This window comes from Erpetoichthys calabaricus, chromosome 10, assembly GCF_900747795.2.
Source record: "Erpetoichthys calabaricus chromosome 10, fErpCal1.3, whole genome shotgun sequence".
In the NCBI taxonomy this organism is placed as follows: Eukaryota; Metazoa; Chordata; class Cladistia; order Polypteriformes; family Polypteridae; genus Erpetoichthys; species Erpetoichthys calabaricus.
In genome coordinates, this window is record NC_041403.2 from 86306723 (window position 1) to 86327324 (window position 20602).

The window sequence follows — 20602 nt, forward strand, 5'->3', positions numbered from 1 at the left end:
TGTACAGTATGTATGTATGAATGGATATGTGAATGTGTATGTATGTATGTATATATATGTCTATGTGTATGTGTATATGTGTGTATATGTATGTATGTATGTATCAGTAAATGTGTATATATGTGTGTATATATGTATATATGTACAGTATGTTTATGTATATATATATATATATATATATATGTGTGTGTGTGTGTGTGTGTATGTGTATGCATCTAATTAAGCAGTTACTCAGACATTAAAAAGAAAAGCTAATTAATGTTATATGTGGTATTTTATTAGCTATATAAAAAATCTATACATAGAATTTTAATTATGCAGATGGATTGAAATGAAATTGAAGTTTTACTTCTAGAGGAATAATTATTACCAGTGTCCTTGGGGTGCGTTTAGCTCCCCTCTTCACAACAGCACATAGCGCTGGAGGGGAACGGGGGTAGGGGTTGGCAAGCGAAGCAAGCAGGGGGCGGAGCCCCCTAGTTAATATATATATATATATATATATATATATGTGTGTGTGTGTGTGTGTGTGTGTGTGTGTGTGTGTGTATATATATATATATATATATATATTGTGATAAGCTGCCCGGAAACAGACAGACGGACACCATTGTACAGTCCACCACATGTTTATTGTACATATTTTACAAAGTCCAATAGTGCACAACCCAGTGCCTCAAGCACCAAACCTCCAAAGTCCAGGCCTCTCTCACTCTCTGCCTGCTCTTCAGGCCGCCTCCTCTCTCCTGCCTCCAAACTTTGTCCACTCCTCAGCCGACTCCAGTCCTCGTCTGCAGGGAGGCGGCCCCTTTTATAATTACCCGGATGGGCTCCAGGTGATTCCCGACACTCCTTAGACACACCCCTGTGTGGCGGAAGTGCCGGCTATGCTCCCGGAAGCCCTCCGGGTGTTCCCAGTCTTCTTCCCCCCAGCACTCCCCTGGTGTGACGGAAGTGTTGGGGTTCCGGGTCCTTCAGGCATGGGGGCGCCCCCTGGCGGAGACCACGGGCCCCTACAGGGTTGGGCTTCTAAGCCCTGCACCTGTGGCCCCCAAAGGAACCAGGGCAGTCGCCCCCTCATGGTCTGGAGGAGGCATGAGCCCTCCTCCTGTCCTCCTGGGCATCCCGGCTGGGTGCCACCCCCAGCCGCGTGCCTATATATATATATATATATATACTGCGGTGGGTTGGCACCCTGCCCAGGACTGGTTCCTGCCTTGTGCCCTGTGTTGGCTGGGATTGGCTCCAGCAGACCCCCGTGACCCTGTGTTCGGATTCAGCGGGTTGGAAACTGGATGGATGGATGGATATTTATATATATATATATATATATATATATATATATATATACACACACACACACACACACACACACATATATACAGTATATATATATATAGTATATTTTCATTTCTTCATCATGAAAGAAATAACAACAGATTAGAAAACAAATTGCAAAAAATGTCAACAAAAGAAAATTACACTTAGAACTCCCTTTTTTTTGTATATACTGTACATGGATTTACAACCGGCGGCACGGTGGCGCAGTGGGTAGCGCTGCTGCCTCGCAGTTGGGAGATCTGGGGACCCGGGTTCACTTCCCGGGTCCTCCCTGCGTGGAGTTTGCATGTTCTCCCCGTGTCTGCGTGGGTTTCCTCCGGGCGCTCCGGTTTCCTCCCACAGTCCAAAGACATGCAGGTTAGGTGGATTGGCGATTCTACATTGGCCCTAGTGTGTGCTTGGTGTGTGGGTGTGTTTGTGTGTGTCCTGCGGTGGGTTGGCACCCTGCCCGGGATTGGTTCCCTGCCTTGTGCCCTGTGTTGGCTGGGATTGGCTCCAGCAGACCCCCGTGACCCTGTGTTCGGATTCAGCGGGTTGGAAAATGGATGGATGGATGGATGGATTTACAACCTTAGTCAAGAATTAGATGAAGAAACAGAAATGAAGGGACTCCTGACTTGAGCTCCTTCTGGTAGCCTCCATTCTCCCTGCACTTATGAGGGCTGTCAAAGTCAAATTCACAAATCCTTAATAAAGGCTTCATATGCCTCCAGCTTCCCTTTTTAGTGACCATCTGCTGACAGCCCTCCTATGATCTAATTCTTCTGCTTAGTAGAGATTCGGATTATCATGGGATCTCCTGGGTGAACTGCCCTCTAATGTCTTGGGGGAATTTCTTGTGGAGATTTTAGTTTCTGATTAGGACTGATGATGGATAGGATTGCTTTTTTTGGTTTCAAACTTGACTGGGCTCCCAACAATGTCTCCTTTTCTGGTCAGTTATTCTATTCATTCTGCCTTACATCATACAGGGCTGTGCCCTTTTGGTGATTTAATTTCCACATATAAGAGGAAGGAACACCATCCCCTTGTGACACATGACTGTCCAAACTGGTAAATACAGGACTTTTCCTTTTGCCAGTATGGATTTCTGTTGCTTTTTGCAATTTTAGTTGTAGCCTTATCCCTGGTGTCTTCTTGGCATAATGTAACTTGTACATTTTGCTGAACAAATTGAGGCAACTATGGGCAGGAGAGTTTGTAGACAATATGGGCAGGGATAAGCAATGCTCTTTTGTGAGAAAAGGACACCTGCACCATCAAGAATGTTGTTCATCTTAATAGTGTTTAAAGGAAGTTGCTGCCAGAGTCAGCATATCCTGTAGTTCTCAGGAACACATTTTTTATTTTGTGCTTTATTTTGCCTGTTGCAAAATATTTATTCCTTATTGTGCACACATTTTATTGTTATCTTAGTGATTTCTCTGTGTTGCTATTTGAATTCTGTGTTGTGTTTTGGCATGGATGCCTCAACTTCGAAATTATGGCTGCATTGCATAGCAAGGCATATGATGCACATGTTGTGTGGAATGTGATGTCTTCATGGTGGCGGTATGCAAGACGACTGTACTATAAAGAACATCTGAACTTCAAACTTAAAGCTTTAAAGGTAAAACTGGATAGAAAATAGTGCTTAAAAACAAAATACTTTAGGTAAAAGTGTCAAGACTAGACTTTAGGATTCTCAGTATGGTAACACAAAAAAAACATTTCTGACACTCAATCAGTTCAATATGATTCCTGTTATTTCAGCACAACATTAATAGTTTTGGATAGACCTGGAGTGCAGTAGGTTGGGCCAAAAAATAAGAAAGACAGATCGTTGAGAGAAAAAACACTGTTACTTTTCTCTCTGATATTAAAAGAAAGATTAGGTATTGCTTAACAGGGATGCCTCATACTCAGCCTAAAAAGACAAAGAGTGAAGTCAGTGAGGTTATGTGGAAGGCAGCAACACCTCCTGGTCTCAAGAGGATACACAAAGACAAACTAGGATGTATGTGGCTCTGCTGCCTTTCTAACTAAGCAGCCAACAGCCAGTCTAGAGAATTTGGTCCTGTAAGGCATACAAAATCTTAGAGGTGAGTCAGGAGCCCTGCTTGAGTGTATGCATCAGTATGCCCTGTAATGGAATGTTATTTTGTCCAGAATTGGTTCATATCTTGTTTCCAGGTCCGTCCAGATACACTGCAGTCCCACAAGCCTGAAGTGGGTCTGAGAATGTTGTATTTTTATATTAGCTAAACAGAGAGCTCATGAAGAAAATGAGTGAATGTGTGAAATTCAGAATAATTTTGTTTATTGACATGGACCATTAATAAGGAAGGAAGAAGCAAATTAGAGACTTTGTCAAAGTTAACATTGAGAAACATGAAAGGAATCGATTAACAAGGAAGTAAGATGAGCAACTAACTATATATTGCATATGGAAGACAAATGTAAAAAGGTTTTGAAAACTATTTTAGACTGAATGAATAAATTATTAATTTATGTACAATGAGAAGAGTTTGTAATAAGGGAAGTACTCATAGGCTGGTTAAAAGCAAAGACACTAAAGGGGCAACCAGGGACGATGTAAATAATATAAAAGAGAAAGGCTTATCTGGAAATGAAGTGAAAAGTCATGGACAGAGAAGGAGATGGAAAATGAGGATGTCATGAACTGTTATCTGGAGTATTTACTGAAAATTCAATAGGGTCTTCATGTAGTAGGTGTTTTAGTAATTTCATGAATGCAGCATTATTGGGATTCTTTTGCATTCTGCAGCATCATTGTGCTTCACAGATGAAATGTTTGTTTGCTACTTTCTTGCCTTACTTGTCTTCTGTTTCAGATAATGATATCAGTCACCATAAAGGTGGAAGGTGCTCACTTGTTGAAGTAAGCAATTAGGTCTTCAATGCCATTTTAGACTAGATATTCACGGGAAGCTATCATAATGACAACTGGATATTTGGCATGACTTCTTGACTCATAAATATACAACCTTTTTCAATCTCTAGTTTAACAAGGCTTTATTTTTCATTGAGGCTTCTTCAGTGTAGCAAAAATTCAGGCTTGGAAGTAACACGTTCTGTATTGCATTCTAAAATATATTCTTTTATCTGGGTGACTTACAAAAGAATAACATACTGTCTTTTTGATTTTATCTTCACTTTTCTATTCATAACCTTTACTGTATTGTTTGGTCTTGTTTGAATTGTTTTTTAAACACTTTTTACAGTCAAAGGTAAACAAATACAAAAAAATTAAATAAAGATTGCTTGATTGATACCAGTTTTTTATATACAAGATAGTTAAAAGGGTTTTTCTTTCCTTGGTAGACATCTATAGTTTCATTTTTAAAGCCCCACAAGGGAATTCTAATAGGCCCTTTGCAAACCTGTGTCTGTTTTTTCTTGATTTTGTTTCTAGTTCGAATTGTTATTGATGAGATGGTATTTATGAAAACCAGAGATGAAGATGAAACTGCCAATCTTATATGGAATGATTCTGCTGTGCAACATGAGAAAATTGCTGAACTCAGGAACTATCAGGTACCTTTCATCTGTTAAAAGTACTTTTCATGAAAAACAGTTGTAAGATTGCTGAATAATGAAGGCTAACACTGTATTTACACTATATTGTTTTGTTAATATTAATGTGTGGCACAAATTTTACATTTTACAGTATTTAAAGAAATTTACACTTTCCAACACGAATTTCTGAGATTTCAACGTTACTCATTTTGAGCTCTTCTTTTTGTAAATATGCCACCATGGACAGACATGAAACTTGTGACAGTGTCATAATGCATGCACTTCAAATTCTTCCTTTATTTCTTTAAAAGGTCTCTTTGATTTTGGATGACAAATGAGATATGGAAGGCCTATATTATAATAAAGATGACTACATACAGTAATTCCAGATGACCCAGCTAATTAAGATCTAGTAATTTATACTTTTCGTATCATCTTACAGAGAGATAACTCAAAATGACAAACCTGCAGTAGTGCTTCCTTTGAAGTACTTGATCGCCCTTAGGTACTGTACTTTCATTCTGCAGAATCAACAGTCTTAACTAACACATACTGTAAATGCTTGACCCTGACAAGCCACAGTGATTAAGCCACCTAATGTTTTATACTGGTTGGCAAGGTGTTGCAGTGATTAGTAATTCTGTCTGACAGCTCAGAGGCCTGGGTACAATTCCAAACAAAAAGCAATGTCTGTGTGGACTTTGTATGTTCTGGTCCTCATGGTTTTGCCTCGATCTCCCCACATTCTTAAGGCTTGCTTATAAGATTGAATGATGGTGTCATTTAAGCTGTGTTATGCAATATGAGTTACTGTGCCCTTGTCCACTGTATACAGTAGATTTGACTTCATCTTTGCAATTGATGCCGCATAGTATAGCCTCTAACACCCCTGTAACCATGCAGTGCAATTGTTTTCTAAAGCACCCTGTGATGGTATGTTTTTTGCAGGTCAGTATAAGAGTTTTACTTCTTAAGGGATTATGAATTTTTAGAAAGCAGAACAAGTATTATCTTGAGTTTATGTGATATATGGTGATATTCATGCATTATCAACTACCTACTTAATCCTTTGACACAGGGAGCTAGAGGCTATCGCAACAACACTGGGTATAAAGCGGGAAGAACAGTACTTGAAATTGGCAGTAGGCCAATATAGGCAGACTCACTCTGATATATATTGGCCAGTTTAGAGTGGTCAGCTTAACCTGGGTATCTTAGAAATGGAATACTGAACCTGGAGCACTCACAAAAAAAAACACACAGACATGGTAAAAAAGAGATGCTTTTACACAGGTAGAATCCTGCTGCAAAATTTGAAACTATGACTCAAGAGCTGTGAGGCAGCAGTGATAACCTCTTCACACCTGTGCCATGCTTACATGAATATATACAAACAGCTATGCATCACTATCTGCTAGGTTTTTTTTTTGTTTTTTTTTGTCGCCAAAGTAGAATGCAGCATTAATCGCCATGCATTGTTTGTCATTTTCTTGGTGTTAGGTAGGGTTTTGGGTGAATTATCGTTTCTTATCACATCTTTGGAGCAAGCTCTGTTTCTTCGTTCATTTGATCTTATGCTTACAGTACTTGAATCTGTGATTTAAGTTGTTTTTTAACAATGAAATGTCACCTGAGAGGTCTCTAGTAGCTAGATGAATTAGCAACTGAAGTTCATATATTAAATGCATAATTTATTTCAATAAAACCACTGTTGCTGGATTGAGGGATTTTCACTTTAAGCCTTACCAAAAATAATGTGATAACAATGTACACTGTCTCTTTAATATAGCTTATTTTGAATTTTAATATACTGTATTTTGTTTAGTATTTCAGTAAGACATTGAACATTCCTACATAACCCAGGATCACAAGGTTTGTTAAAGCTACTAGTGGATTTGACTTCTCAGACTCACTAGGAGAGTCTACACTATGCTTGAGAATCTGTTACTTGAATCTCATTACCAAGAACAACACATTTATATTTTTCTGGCCTTTGTAATGGAACATAAAATGTTTGTCCATACACAGATGGTAGAGGTTTTTGTAAAATTTCAATTTTGATGCATTTTTAAATACCCTTAACTTAGACTAATAATTGCGAATTCCGGGGTTTCTTTTTTGAGAGGTGTTGCAAAAGTATAGCTGAGCCGGGTTGTGCATCTGATTGTGAGGTGTTACGTAAGGTGAATCTGTTTAAAGTGCATGTAGCATTTTATCAAAGGTGCCTTGTGCCTGTCTTGTTTCTGAACTTTGTGAACAGAATATGTATGTCTTTTTCACATCATCTGACCTTCACTTTATAGAGATTAGCAGTCAAGTACAATAATTTCAAAATCAACACTTCAAAGTCTGAAGTCAAAGAATTGCTAACCTTCTGCTCTTAAGGTTGGGTGCAGCTGTGCTACATCTAGGGATTTATGTACCTTGTGTTCTTTCAAAGGAATGATGATTCTGACCAATGTCAGGAGCGGTACTAGTGCCATAGTCGTGAAGCAGGAGCTTAATTTTTTGTTGAAGCTTTTGATTTACTGATTAAGTGTACATAAGCACTGATGATAACACAATTTGGTTATTGACTAAGAGTGGGACCACAGCCTCAAGTGACCAAAAAAAGGTTACTAAGCATTACTGTAAGCTTGGTGGTTCAAGAAGACCTTGGATAAGAACATTTGCAGCTCCAAATCTAGAGTAGTCAGTTTAGAGATTTTTGGTTCCTATTATATCTCTCATCATGCCTGGAATTCCACAAGGTAAGTTGTAGAATGTTTTTGTGGACAGGGAATTCTGCTTTGCATTCCTCACTCCTTTACAACCACAAAAATGTCAGTATAGTAATGAATATTTCTGGCTCCTGCATCAGTCTTCATGTTTTCACAGTGAATAGGTATATGGATGCTATTATCATTATTTATTATTTATTTTTACAGACAGCTTCATCCAAAAAGTAATGCACATAGTATATATTAGGAACAAATTTTGAGGTAGGCCATTGTCTTTCAGTTAGTCCAAAGACTTGATGAAAATTTACAATCTAACCAAAACAAAGATATTTAGTGATTGATTGGATTGGTAAGAACTGTAGGTAACGAAGAGGAGTGGGTCTTCATACAGTGAATTGAGAGTAGTTCAGACAGTAATAGGAAGCTCATTCTACAAATTAGGAGCTAGGACTGAGAAAAAAGTAAATAGTTATAGTGTGTCTAATGGGAGAAAGGACAGTTAAGTAGACAGGCCAAAGCAGAATGGATAAAGAGAATGATGTAAATAACATCTGACACAGTCGTGCAGAAGTCCAGTCTTAAATGTTAACAGTTATTCTTAATCCTTGCTTTGAGCATTATTATAAAACAGTGCTCAGTTGAACATTAAGAATGGGTTCATTTGTAATCAAATGGTTTCTTTTTTTTCAGAGAAATTTGATGAAAGTCCCTCAGAATTACAATCAAGTTATCTAGTATACACTAATGTTGCAACTCATTTTACTTTAAAAGTTGATATACTATCCAAATTTTTAAAAAGTAAAATCTGGAGAAATATTATAACCTGGAGAAACATTTAAAGCAGTTAAAGTAGACACACAAGAGGTAAAGCAGAATTAAATCCCTTTTAACTGGCTAAAAAGGCTACCTAGATCATTTAATGATTTCATACCTGTAGTTCACTCCTATGTCACCTTATTATTGTAACAAAATAACATTTTTTCATATTCTTGTAACGAGCAGAAGAATGTGAAAACTACTAAGGACTTCTTATCCTTTCTTACAGAGAATTAACCATTTCCCAGGAATGGGAGAAATCTGCCGGAAAGACTGCCTAGCAAGAAACATGGCCAAGTAGGTATACACCATAAATAAGTGTAAAATTTTCTGTTATTCTGTTATCTATTTTTGAGCTACTTGAACTTTATGTAAAAGCTGCTTAAAATGGAGCCTATTATTTATAGATATGAATGTTTCCTCCTTTTAAGTACATATCACATGTGAGGTGCCCTTAGTTTGAGTGTAAGATGACATGTACACCTTGGAGAATAACACCCTCTCTTATTCTTTTTTTTTTTGCAAGTCATACTATAAATAATAGTTATTTGTGGTGGGGTTCCTGCTGTTTTTTGTGTTGTATTTTGTTTAAATTTACTTATTACATTCCCTCAAAGAAGGGGCCTGAGTTGCCTCGAAAGCTTGCATATTGTAATCTTTTGTAGTTTACCAGTAAAAGGTGTCATTTTGCTTGACTTCTCACTACATCCATAATGGCTAACACGGTACAACACCCTAGTACTATGTAAGTTTTATAATTAAGCAGTTTAGTATTAAAAAGTGGGTTAAAAAAGGCAAATTAACAGAGGCATGAATAGTCCTCTACTTAACTGACATGCAAGAAAGAGGCGAATTAAAAAAGGCAATATTTTTAAAAAATGATTATAACTAATTGAAATGATTCTATACCTGTACAATGTATTTTTGGCAGTTTTTATTGCAAGAACAATTCAAGTCACTGCTGACATGAAGTATATGAAATCTATATTATTTCTCATCCCACTGCTGTCCTCAAAAAGGCAAATTTTGGTTTTATAATTGAGGCTGAGTAATTCAAACTTGAAATACAATGACTTTGCTATTCTTGGGAATAACATACCGGTAACTTCCTAAAACCAGCTTAATACTGTGCAGCGTTGTGAGGGACAAGCAGCATTATGCATATTTGCAGTAATTAGTGAACTTAACAGAAATATCTTTGGAGATTTGGTGATTAAAAAGAGAGTATCCAGAAAAGAACATTTAGACATGGGGTAAACATGCAGACTCCACATTGATGATGACTGGGCATATGGTTCAACTGTTGTACACCTAGTCTTTGAGTCTTTGACTGCCAAAAAAACACATAAGACTACACTGTAGCAAAAAAGAGATGCACACAACTTTGAAGCTGTTGAGCATTTATTAAATAGAATAGCTGCCATTTTTTTCATTGCATTTGTACTTTATGTTGACTCAGTATACTCTTGAATTTATAATAACTAGCTCACTACACTATCAATAATTTTATGTTTGCTTCTTCATTCATAAAGATGTTAATAAGATTTACTGAATTAACTGGCATTAGGCATCATCCTTCAGAATATGCTGATGTAAGTATTTAAAAAGAAAATACTTTTTAAAAAACACACACAAGATGCTGCAGATGTTCTATCAGACAGTTGTGGCGAGCATCCTCTTCTACGCGGTGGTGTGCTGGGGAGGCAGCATAAAGAAGAAGGATGCCTCACACCTGGACAAACTGGTGAGGAAGGCAGGCTCTATTGTAGGCACGGAGCTAGGCAGTTTGACATCCGTGGCAGAGCGACGGGCACTAAGAAGGCTCCTGTCAATAATGGAGAATCCACTGCATCCACTGAACAATATCATCTCCAGACAGAGGAGCAGCTTCAGCAACAGACTGCTGTCACTTTCCTGCTCCACTGACAGACTGAGGAGATCGTTCCTCCCCCACACTATGCGACTCTTCAATTCCACCCTGGGGAGTAAACGTTAACATTATTCAAAGTTATTGTCTGTCTGTTATACCTGCATTGTTATCACTCTTTAATATAATATTTTCTTTATCAGTATGCTGCTGCTAGAGTATGTGAATTTCCTCTTGGGATCAATAAAGTATCTATCTATCTATCTATCTATCTATCTATCTATCTATCTATCTATCTATCTATCTATCTATCTATCTATCTATCTATCTATCTATCTATCTATCTATCTTTCTATCTCTCTATCTCTCTATCTATCTATCTATCTATCTATTGTGGAGACTGGCTCGGACACAGACAGGCAGAGACACTCATGTCACCCAACACATGTTTATTTACAATACTATTTACAATTACTGTGCCACAAACCCCAATCTTCCCCAAAGTCCAGACCAACCACTCTGCCTCTTCGGACCGCATCCTTCTCTCTTTCTGTCACCTTGTCCTGCTACCACCCAACTCCAGCCTCGAATGAAGGGAGGCGGCCCCTTTTATCCATACCCGGATGTGCTCCAGGTGTGCACTGGCAATCCCGCGGACACACTCCAGTGTGGCGGAAATGCCGGCTGTCCTCCCGGAAGCACTCTGGGTGTTCCCTCTCTTCTTCCCCCAGCACTTCCTGGTCTGGCGGAAGTACTGGGGTCCAGGGTACTTCAGGCAGGGGGGACGCCGCCTGGCGGTGACCACGGGCCCCTACAGGGTTGGGCTTCCAAGCCCTGTACCAGTGGCCCCCAATACAACCAGGGCAGACGACCCCTCACGGTCTGGAGGAGGAATGAGCCCTCCGGTCTTCCTGGGCGTCCCGGCCGGGCATGAGCCCCATCCGGGTGCCACACTATCTATCATACAAATCCAACAAGGTGCAAACACATTTGTTCACAAAGAAAGATGAAGCTGAAATTGGAAGCCACAGTTAGTGCCAAATTCCATCTTACTGCATGGGTAAAGAACAAGAACAATATGGATATATTTTAATGGTACTGTAGCATTCAGTTTGTCCTTATAATATTATTTTTACTAGTATTTGCAGTGGCCTATAACAAAGACTTCCTTTGTAAAAGAGAGGTTTTCATGCTTCTGTTTTGCTACACTAATATTCATTAAGAATGTGAAAATGTCAACAGTTCTGCCACAGATTTGGACAGTGGACAATGATCAGTACCAGCACCAGCTTCAGCACTGGCCTGTAAAAAAGACAGATTTACTGGCACTGTAATAAAAGTGTTTTTGCCTGTTACTATGCATTTCTTGCCCACATCATCAGGCCTGTCACTTAAAAGTACTGAAATAGTTTTTCAAGAACTTTACTTGTCATATTAGAGTACAAGTTACATCTTGTTTTGTATACAGTGATCCCTCGCTATATCGCGCTTCGCCTTTCGCGGCTTCACTCCATCGCGGATTTTATATGTAAGCATATTTAAATATATATCGCGGATTTTTTGCTGGTTCGCGGATTTCTGCGGACAATGGGTCTTTTAATTTCTGGTACATGCTTCCTCAGTTGGTTTGCCCAGTTGATTTCATACAAGGGACGCTATTGGCAGATGGCTGAGAAACTACCCAGCTTACTTTTCTCTGTCTCTCTTGCGCTGACTTTCTCTGATCCTGACGTAGGGGGATTGAGCAGGGGGGCTGTTCGCACACCTAGACGATACGGACGCTCGTCTAAAAATGCTGAAAGATTATCTTCACGTTGCTATCTTTTGTGCAGCTGCTTCCTGAAACGACATGCTGCATCGTGCTTCGCATACTTAAAATCTCGAAGGGCACGTATTGATTTTTGACTGAAAAACAAACTGTCTCTCTCTATCTCTCTCTCTCTCTCTCTGCTCCTGACGGAGGGGGTGTGAGCTGCCGCCTTCAACAGCTTTGTGCCGCGGTGCTTCGCATACTTAAAAGCTAAACAGCCCTATTGATTTGTTTGCTATAGATTGTTTTCTCTATCTATGTGACATTCTGTGCTCCTGACACGCACTCCTTTGAAGAGGAAGATATGTTTGCATTCTTTTAATTGTGAGATGGAACTGTCATCTCTGTCTTGTCATGGAGCACAGTTTAAACTTTTGAAAAAGAGACAAATGTTTGTTTGCAGTGTTTGAATAACGTTCCTGTCTCTCTACAACCTCCTGTATTTCTGCGCAAATCTGTGACCCAAGCATGACAATATAAAAATAACCATATAAACATATGGTTTCTACTTCGCGGATTTTCTTATTTCGCGTGTGGCTCTGGAACGCAACCCCCGCGATGGAGGAGGGATTACTGTATCCCTTTCCAGCAGAGTAAGTGTGTCATTTTATGGGCCAGAAAGGACTTAAAATCAAAGTATTAGTTGTGATGATGTATATGGGTAATATATAGTAATAGTGAAAAGGATGCTGCAATTCTTGAATCTATAGCAGATGTAAGAATTTACTCTACAGAATTCTACTGTTGGGACAGTGTAGTAAAAGTGGTAGTTTTCATCGAGTTATATAGAAGTTTTAACTTTAACTTGAAGACGAATTTAAGTCAGAAGTAAAGAATGTCAGTTTTCAAATATGGACATTTTGTTACATATGTTTTAAAAGATCTGAGAACAAAATGTTTTTATTCTGCATCCCTCCTGTATTCAAAGCACAGCCAACGATTATCCAAGCACCACTGACACTCAGCTAGTTTGCTTTAAATATGTAGGTCACATATCAGGTACATGCAAGTAACTACTCGACATCTACAATAACTTGATATAGTCTTTGTGAACCTTCGCTAGACAGTCACTGTCAAATGTTAATGTAAATATTATATTTCTGTAACAATGTCATCATCACTGGTTTAATGGCTAGTGGCACCAAATTTGATTCTGTGAAGTTCATTGAAAAATAAAAATCACAACAAACATACAACATGAAAGTGACAGTAGTCATCATTCTTAAAAAGTCTGCAAACACCCAGTTTAAAAAATATATTTAGACATAGCCATCAAATAGAATACTCTTAAGGTCAAGAGTTTTTTAATATTAGACTGTGCAGGAAAAGTTATACGGTATCATAGTTGTATAGGCTGGAATAAAAACACTGACAGGTGAGTAACATAGCTCTTTTTGATTAAACTATTGGATAGATCGTTGGGAAAAAAAAACTAGATTTTATTCTTTTGAAGTAAACCTATTTTTTCTCTGTTTTGGGTCATTGTATTGTTGGAATGGACTCAGGGCATCTTTTGTAATGGTGACCAAGATTATTAAATAACCCAGCCAGTGTTCACGTGGTATAGCCAGATAACATCTATGGGCAGGAAATATAAATTAGAGTGAGGTTAACAGAGCGAGTTTCTGTTTCTCTTTGTATTTCTTTTAATTGAATCTTGATAAAGTGGAGCTTAGCTGACTTCTTGCCATTGCACTCAACATATAATATACCTGAACAATTACGTACAATTACTAACTCATATTCAGGTATTTTTCCTACAATTTATGTTTATCAGAAAATGGCTTAACATGTATTCAAGAAGACATCAGTAAATGAAAGCTAATAAAAAATGTGGACCACAATATTTACATTTAGTTCTGAAATAAAAATTATTTATGAAAATATACACATTTTAATTAACTACTCCAACACAACATGTTCAGTTTTCTTACTTGTCATATTGGTTGTTAAATGCCACAATTTATTTCCTTCACATTTTAAATACAGTGTCTCCATTGTTGCTTATTTATATGTTTTACAGAATGATAAAGATTCAACCTCAGGAGTATAGTTTCATTCCCAAAACATGGATCTTTCCTGCTGAATATACTCAATTTCAAAATTATGTGAAAGAGCTACGGAAGAAGCGCAAACAGAAGACATTTATTGTGAAACCAGCTAATGGTGCAATGGGCCATGGGTAAGTTAAGAAAAAATATTTTTTATTGTAACAACATTAAGAATTCCAGAAATATTTACATTGAGTATACATTATCATACTATACTGTCATGATATTTTTTGAATTTCTTTTAAAAGACAGAAAAAGGCATGTTTTATTTTATAGTTCTCTTACTTCTGGTGATAATTTTCTAAAGTATTAGTTCCAGTCAGGGGCACCAATTGCATTTCTTCCCTTAAGGTTTTTGCCTGTAATTAATTCAGCCTCTATCATAAGCTTCAAAGTGCTCCACTGAGATCTGTGAAGGATGTAAATAGAATGTGCACCAAATGGAAAATATCTATTCCCCTGATACAGAGTCATTGTTTTGTTTCATCATTCAGTCTTTAATTTTAAGTGCTACATGTTTATTCAAGGGTCACTACAACAAATTACTTATTTTTGATTTTCTGCTTGTTGTACATGTAATGCCAAATCTGTCCTTATTAGATTTTCTCATTGTTTTTTATAGACTTACTTGTTTTTTATGATGTTGCCTCAGTTTAAAGACATTAGTGTCCTATATACAGTACTTGTAGATACTGTATATCCAAGACTATTTTTCATGCTTATGGCTTAGAACAACTCATGGTCAGCACAGCACCATTTTTTCACAAATAGCCTGGGTGAACCTGTTTTGTCGTGATAGAGTCCAGGGAGGAGTTAAGTTAAACATACGTGTTATAGAGTGATGACACTGAGGGGAAGGCTGAGCCTTGTGTTTATACTAGCCCAATTTCCTTAGTATACCTCTGGACCAATGAGTGCAGGCAACTCTCATGGTTAACTTAATCCTTTTTCAGAATGACTGAATCAATGTGTGCACAAACTACCTCTTCAAATCTGTCCACTAGTTTAGGCTTTCTTTCTAGGGGGATGGGCTTGTAAGCTCATAAAAACTCATAAAAAAGTAATGTAAAGTGCACCTACACATATCTGTTGCACTTTGGTTGACTCACCTATCCTCATCATAGATAACCCTGGTGAGCAAATAACTGGTTACACAATTTTTTCCCTTTAAACATTATACAAGGGTTAAGCTATTTTTTCAAATAAATACAAAATATTTATCAATCTATACGCTGGATATTACTCATTTTTATACTTTACCACACTCACCTTTTCTTGACAAAAATGGCTCAACAAAAATGTTATTTGATCTAGTAGGGTCATAAATGTACTTAAGCCAAAACTGGCTGCAGAGATTACTTCCCTTTAAACATTATACAGTACAAGTCATATAAAGCAAATTTTACAAATAAAGTAAAAAAATATTTATTAACCTACTGTATGTGCTGGATATTACTCCTTTTTTAATGTTCACAGTTGTTATTGTTTTCCTACCATTTTGTTGTTGTATTGTTTAGTTTTCTATTATTCTCATTTGCTTGCGGCAATGAATGTTGAAATTTCAGTCTAACATTTAGTTTTTCCATCCATTTTTTGACTCTTAAAAATCTTCAGTGTGAATGTGAATGTGTACCAGCATTATTTGGATTAGTTAATAATAATAATAATTCTTTACATTTATATTGTCTAAAATAGCTTAGTTTAATTAGAATGTATTTTTGTCAATTACCTAACCTGTCATGGTTATACAGTATATCTGTTATTGTGTACAGTGGCTCTAGTATTTTAACACAGTTTGAAGTAAATAAATGGAAAAGGAAAAAATAACTTATCTAACTGTTCACATTTTAGAATACATGTAAAACTATGACTGCACAATTACATAGAAATATCTTTGTAAATAAAAAATTAATGAATTGTTAGAATGTACAGTATATAGTGTTCAGGCCTAATACTTAATTACCTCTAATTTAAGAATTTAAAATGATGTTTGATATGGGGCAATTGATTAAACTTGGAAGGCAAGAATTTGGCAAGCTTTTTTAGCTTAGACTTAATTAATTGTTTCTATGAAGGAAATTTTAATTAGCATATACAGTAGGTAACCTGCTTCCAGTGACAGCTTGCATATGTTTATATTTCTCAAGAGAATTAGATTCAGAAAGAGGAAGAAGCATAAAGTGAACCAATATTTAGTGAGCTTTTTGATATTTGACATATTTTAGTTATTTGTGCCTTTGTATTATGGCACCCCTAGGTGCTGACCTGAGAGGAACACGTTTTTTAGGTGTCACCTTTCAGATGGGTTGATACTACCTGGAGAAGCTGTCATAAAATCATCTTTGTGAAAGGCAATTGGCATAGACACAGCACTTAAAGAGCACTTCGGATGCATCTCTTCGCCATGAGAGTCCATTCGCCCTGATGCATAGCTGGCAGTGAGTCTTGGATGTGGACCCAGGCTTTGGTTTGGCTAATGGATGCAGGCAAAAGAGTGGCATATGGGGTGCCTTTAATCCTAGAAGAGTGGATTTAGGCAGAATTGACCAAATGATTGAACCAACTGGGAGCGAATGGGGCCACATAACACCAGAGCGCTGTGGCAGAATCAGCCGCTGAAGAAACCAAAGAGGTCAAAAAATAAAAAAAATTCTTATTTTATTTCCTAAGGGGACTGTTTAACATCATACCCAGGTTCATTACATCCTGACTATACTATCATAAGACTAGGACTAGGACTAGTAGTCTAACTTGGGGAGGTCCCTCGGGGAGGTCATGGTGGGGGTTAGAAAGAGAGCAACGAACTTCTTATCTATCCTTTTTACCCAAACAAATTGCCAACATAATAATAGGCTTGTTAGCTATAATACTGGACAATAATGTGAAATCAAGGTTAAAGCTGTTGCATGAAACAACATACTACCTTTACTTACAATTACAAAATGTCCTCAATAGTTCAGAAGTAATGTCTCTCTGACCAAACAGTGAACTTAATTAGCTGCAATGTCAAAGTTGTCAATCACAATGTAATGACAAAAAAGTACTTTCTCATCTAACAGGTCTAAATGCTAAGACAGTATTTTTACAGGAGACTCACTTAATAAGTCAGGACCAGTTTTAGTTACAAAGGGATTGGACTGGCCAAATCTTTCACTCCGGCTATGCAAAGAAAGCTAGATGACTTTCACCATCTCAAGCCACGTTTTCCACTACGGTTGCTTTGTTTTCTCTCTACAGTACAGTATTGCCACGAAAAAAAAAACATAAAAAAATTACAGAAGATATTTTCGGTTTCCGCTAACAATTAGTAGTTAGGTTCTAAGGAAAAATCTGCGAACCACTGAGTCCACAAACTCTGAACCGTGACTTTGCAGGGAGTCTACTGTATAAAGTAATTTTGCTTTAATTTTATCTATGCACCTAATGTGAATGATAGAGATTTCATCCAAAATGTGTTTGCCTCAATACCTACTGTGAACTGTGAACTACAATGACGATAAAATAATAACATCTAATAATTTATCAGACGCATGGAGATGTTTTAATCCAAATGCAAGAGCATATCCCTTCTCATCAGCTCACCACAGTTACTCAAGAATTGATTATTTCTTTATAGATAATAATATATTACACTGCTGCAATTACTCCTGTCCTGGATATGATGTTAACCTGCATCCAGCCATGCAAGCAGGTCTTCCAGAATTTGAGATCTTGAGGTGGTTTGTCATGTGGTGGGTGCGGCAACGCCCTACATCAGTGCATGCTCCCAGCCTTCTCCAACCATGCTTCTTTGATCATGCAGCTTAAATCAATAAGCCCTACCCACACATTACATAGCAGGCATCTTAAGCCCCTGTCATTAGCTGATGAAAATTGTACAGAATTCATGTCCAAGCAAAGTGATTATTATTTAGAGACAAATGCATCCTCAGAGGTCTCTGCAGAAATACTCTGGGAAACTCTGAAGGCTTTTTTAACAAGACAGATTATTTCATATCTTTCTCACAAAAATAAATTTGAAACTAAGAAGACATCAGCGTTAATTAGTGAACTCATCAGAACAGATCAAGAATATGCCAGGTCTCCAAATGAGGCACTTTATAGGGTGTGGCGTACGGCTGGGGCCCTTGCCCAGCCAGGACACCGCTACACTGGAAGGACTGCGGGGAGGGACCGTATTCAAAGCATTACCTCCCCTGGGTCATTAGGTGGCAGCCCCCCTGGGTTGCAATGGTGCCTCGGACTCCTGCAGGGCTCCATGGGAGCTGGAGTTTGGTGCAGCCCTGTTGGGTTCTGTGGGCGCTGCCAGGGGGTGCTGCAGCTGCTGTGGAGCCCTTAATTGCAGCACTTCCACCACACCCAAATGTGCTGCCAGAACTAGCTCAACGGGTACCTGGAGCACTTCCGGTGCCTTTTAAAAGGAACCAACAGCCACTACTCTGTGAGACAGAGTTGAGTGGAAGAGGACGAAGCTTGCCAGGAGGAGTGGAGGCGACAGACACGGACATGGACAGAGAAAGAAAGAAAGAAAGAAAGAAAGAAAGAAAGAAAGAAAGAAAGAAAGAAAGAAAGAAAGAAAGAAAGAAAGAAAGAAAGAAAGAAAGAAAGAAAGAAAGAAAGAAAGAAAGAAAGAAAGAAAGAGAAAGAAAGAAAGAAAGAAAAAGTGTTTGGTGTGCTTACAGTAACTGTGCTATGCAGGTGGGAAATTGAGAAAGGTGTTTCCTATTGGAAAAAAGACAAAAAATAAAAAAAAACTTGCCCTGAACTTGTGTCCCATGTCTGTCTGTGTTGGGTTTGGGCAGCTGTGCGCTTCCTGGTGGTCCACAAGGGAAAGACAGGTTCTGCAATCAGAATTTAACCTCTTGACAACAAAAGAAATGGAACAGCTCATCTTTAAATCTCAGCATTATTACTATGAACATGGAGAGAAGGCTAATAAGATCATGGCTCAACAAATCCACAAGCAGGAATGCTCGCAATATAATAACAGAAATTACTAACGCAGATAAAATCATTGACCATAAAATATAACCCACATATGTAGAGAGTACTATAAGTCATTATATTCTACACAGTTTAAAGAAGATAAGATGCAATTTAATGAGTCTTTTGATGCATTACAAAACCACAGCTAGATACTCTTAGTGCAGAGGAAGTGGACAACGCTCTGACACTCTCAGAATTACTGGATGCTATAAACTTACTCCAAAGTGGGAAAGCAGCAGGCCCTAAAGGCTACCCCTTGGAATTTTCTAAAAAAATTCAAATAAGTTAGCTCCACTAATATTAGCAGTGTTTATAGAAGCTAAATTCAACAAAACTCTACCTCAAACTTTTCACCAAGCATGTAATAAATATCACAAGACCAAACTGAATTTATTAAAGGCAGGTACTTAGCTTCTAATCTTCAATGTTTATTTAATGTAATGTACTTCTCCATAAAATTTGACACACCAGTTATCTTTGTATGCAGAAAAACCATTTGACATGGTTGAATAGGACTACCTATTCACCATATTGTACACATTTTGGTTTAGCCCAAACATATGTGCATGGATAAAACTGCTTTATACCAGTCCAGACGCCTCTGTTTGCGTTAACAAAATTATTTCAAACTACTTCAAACCAGAACGTAGTACTTGACAGGGATACCCCCATCAGTATTGCTTTTTACAATCGCCATCGAGCTATTGGCTATTTACTTTCGAAATGCATCAGAGATAAAGGGGATTACCAGAGAAGGAATTGAACAGAAAATGTCACAATATGCAGATGATATGGTACTGTATATATCAAACCCACATACTTCCATACCAGTAGTCTTTAATGTCCTAGCAGAATTTCAAAAGATATCGGGGATCAAAAATAATTTGAATAAAAGTGTGCTTTTTCCAGTGAACTCTCTTACACACAATATTAGACTGGACACCTTCTCATTTATTTTAGCACAACAGTTTAAATATCCGGGGTAAACATCACATGAAAATATAAAGATCTTTTTCAACGTCATTTTGCTAAACATTAAACAAGATGTGAACAGATGGTCTACCCTTCATCTTAGATTAGCAGGAAGAATCAACACTGTTAAGATGAACACTCTTCTTAAGCTTCTTTTTCTATTTTAGAGCATTCCCGTATACATTAACAAATCATTATTTAAGAAATTAGACTCAATTATAACCTCATTTGTATTGAATTCAAAACATCCATGCATCCAAAGGACAACTCTACAACGACTTAAAGCAGCAGGGAGCATGGCAGTACCTAACTTTCGGTTTTATTACTGAGTGGCAAACATACAAACTATATAACCATGGAATTAGACACAAATTGATGAATATACACAAGCCTGGTCTGCTGTACTTCTTTATATGCCCTGCTCTGTGCCCCAGTAAATAAAAAGTATCATCAATATACTAATAATCCAATTGTCTATCAATCACTGAGAATATGGAACCAATGCATAAATCACTTTAAG

At 37.7% G+C, this 20602-nt stretch overlaps 1 protein-coding gene across 3 annotated transcripts in view; it reads left to right on the forward strand.

Annotated features, from left to right (window-relative positions):
- The window catches only part of ttll7 (tubulin tyrosine ligase-like family, member 7), a 294342-nt gene that overhangs the window by 56295 nt on the left and 217445 nt on the right, over positions 1–20602 (forward strand). For all 3 annotated transcript variants that reach the window (XR_007935957.1, XM_028811558.2, XM_051932480.1), the window contains exons 4-6: positions 4757–4878; positions 8626–8693; positions 14097–14255. Coding sequence is in view for 2 of the 3 variants with exons in the window: in XM_028811558.2 (XP_028667391.1) it covers positions 4757–4878; positions 8626–8693; positions 14097–14255 (349 nt within the window). In the remaining variant the exon portion in view is untranslated. The remainder of the gene's footprint in view (positions 1–4756; positions 4879–8625; positions 8694–14096; positions 14256–20602) is intronic.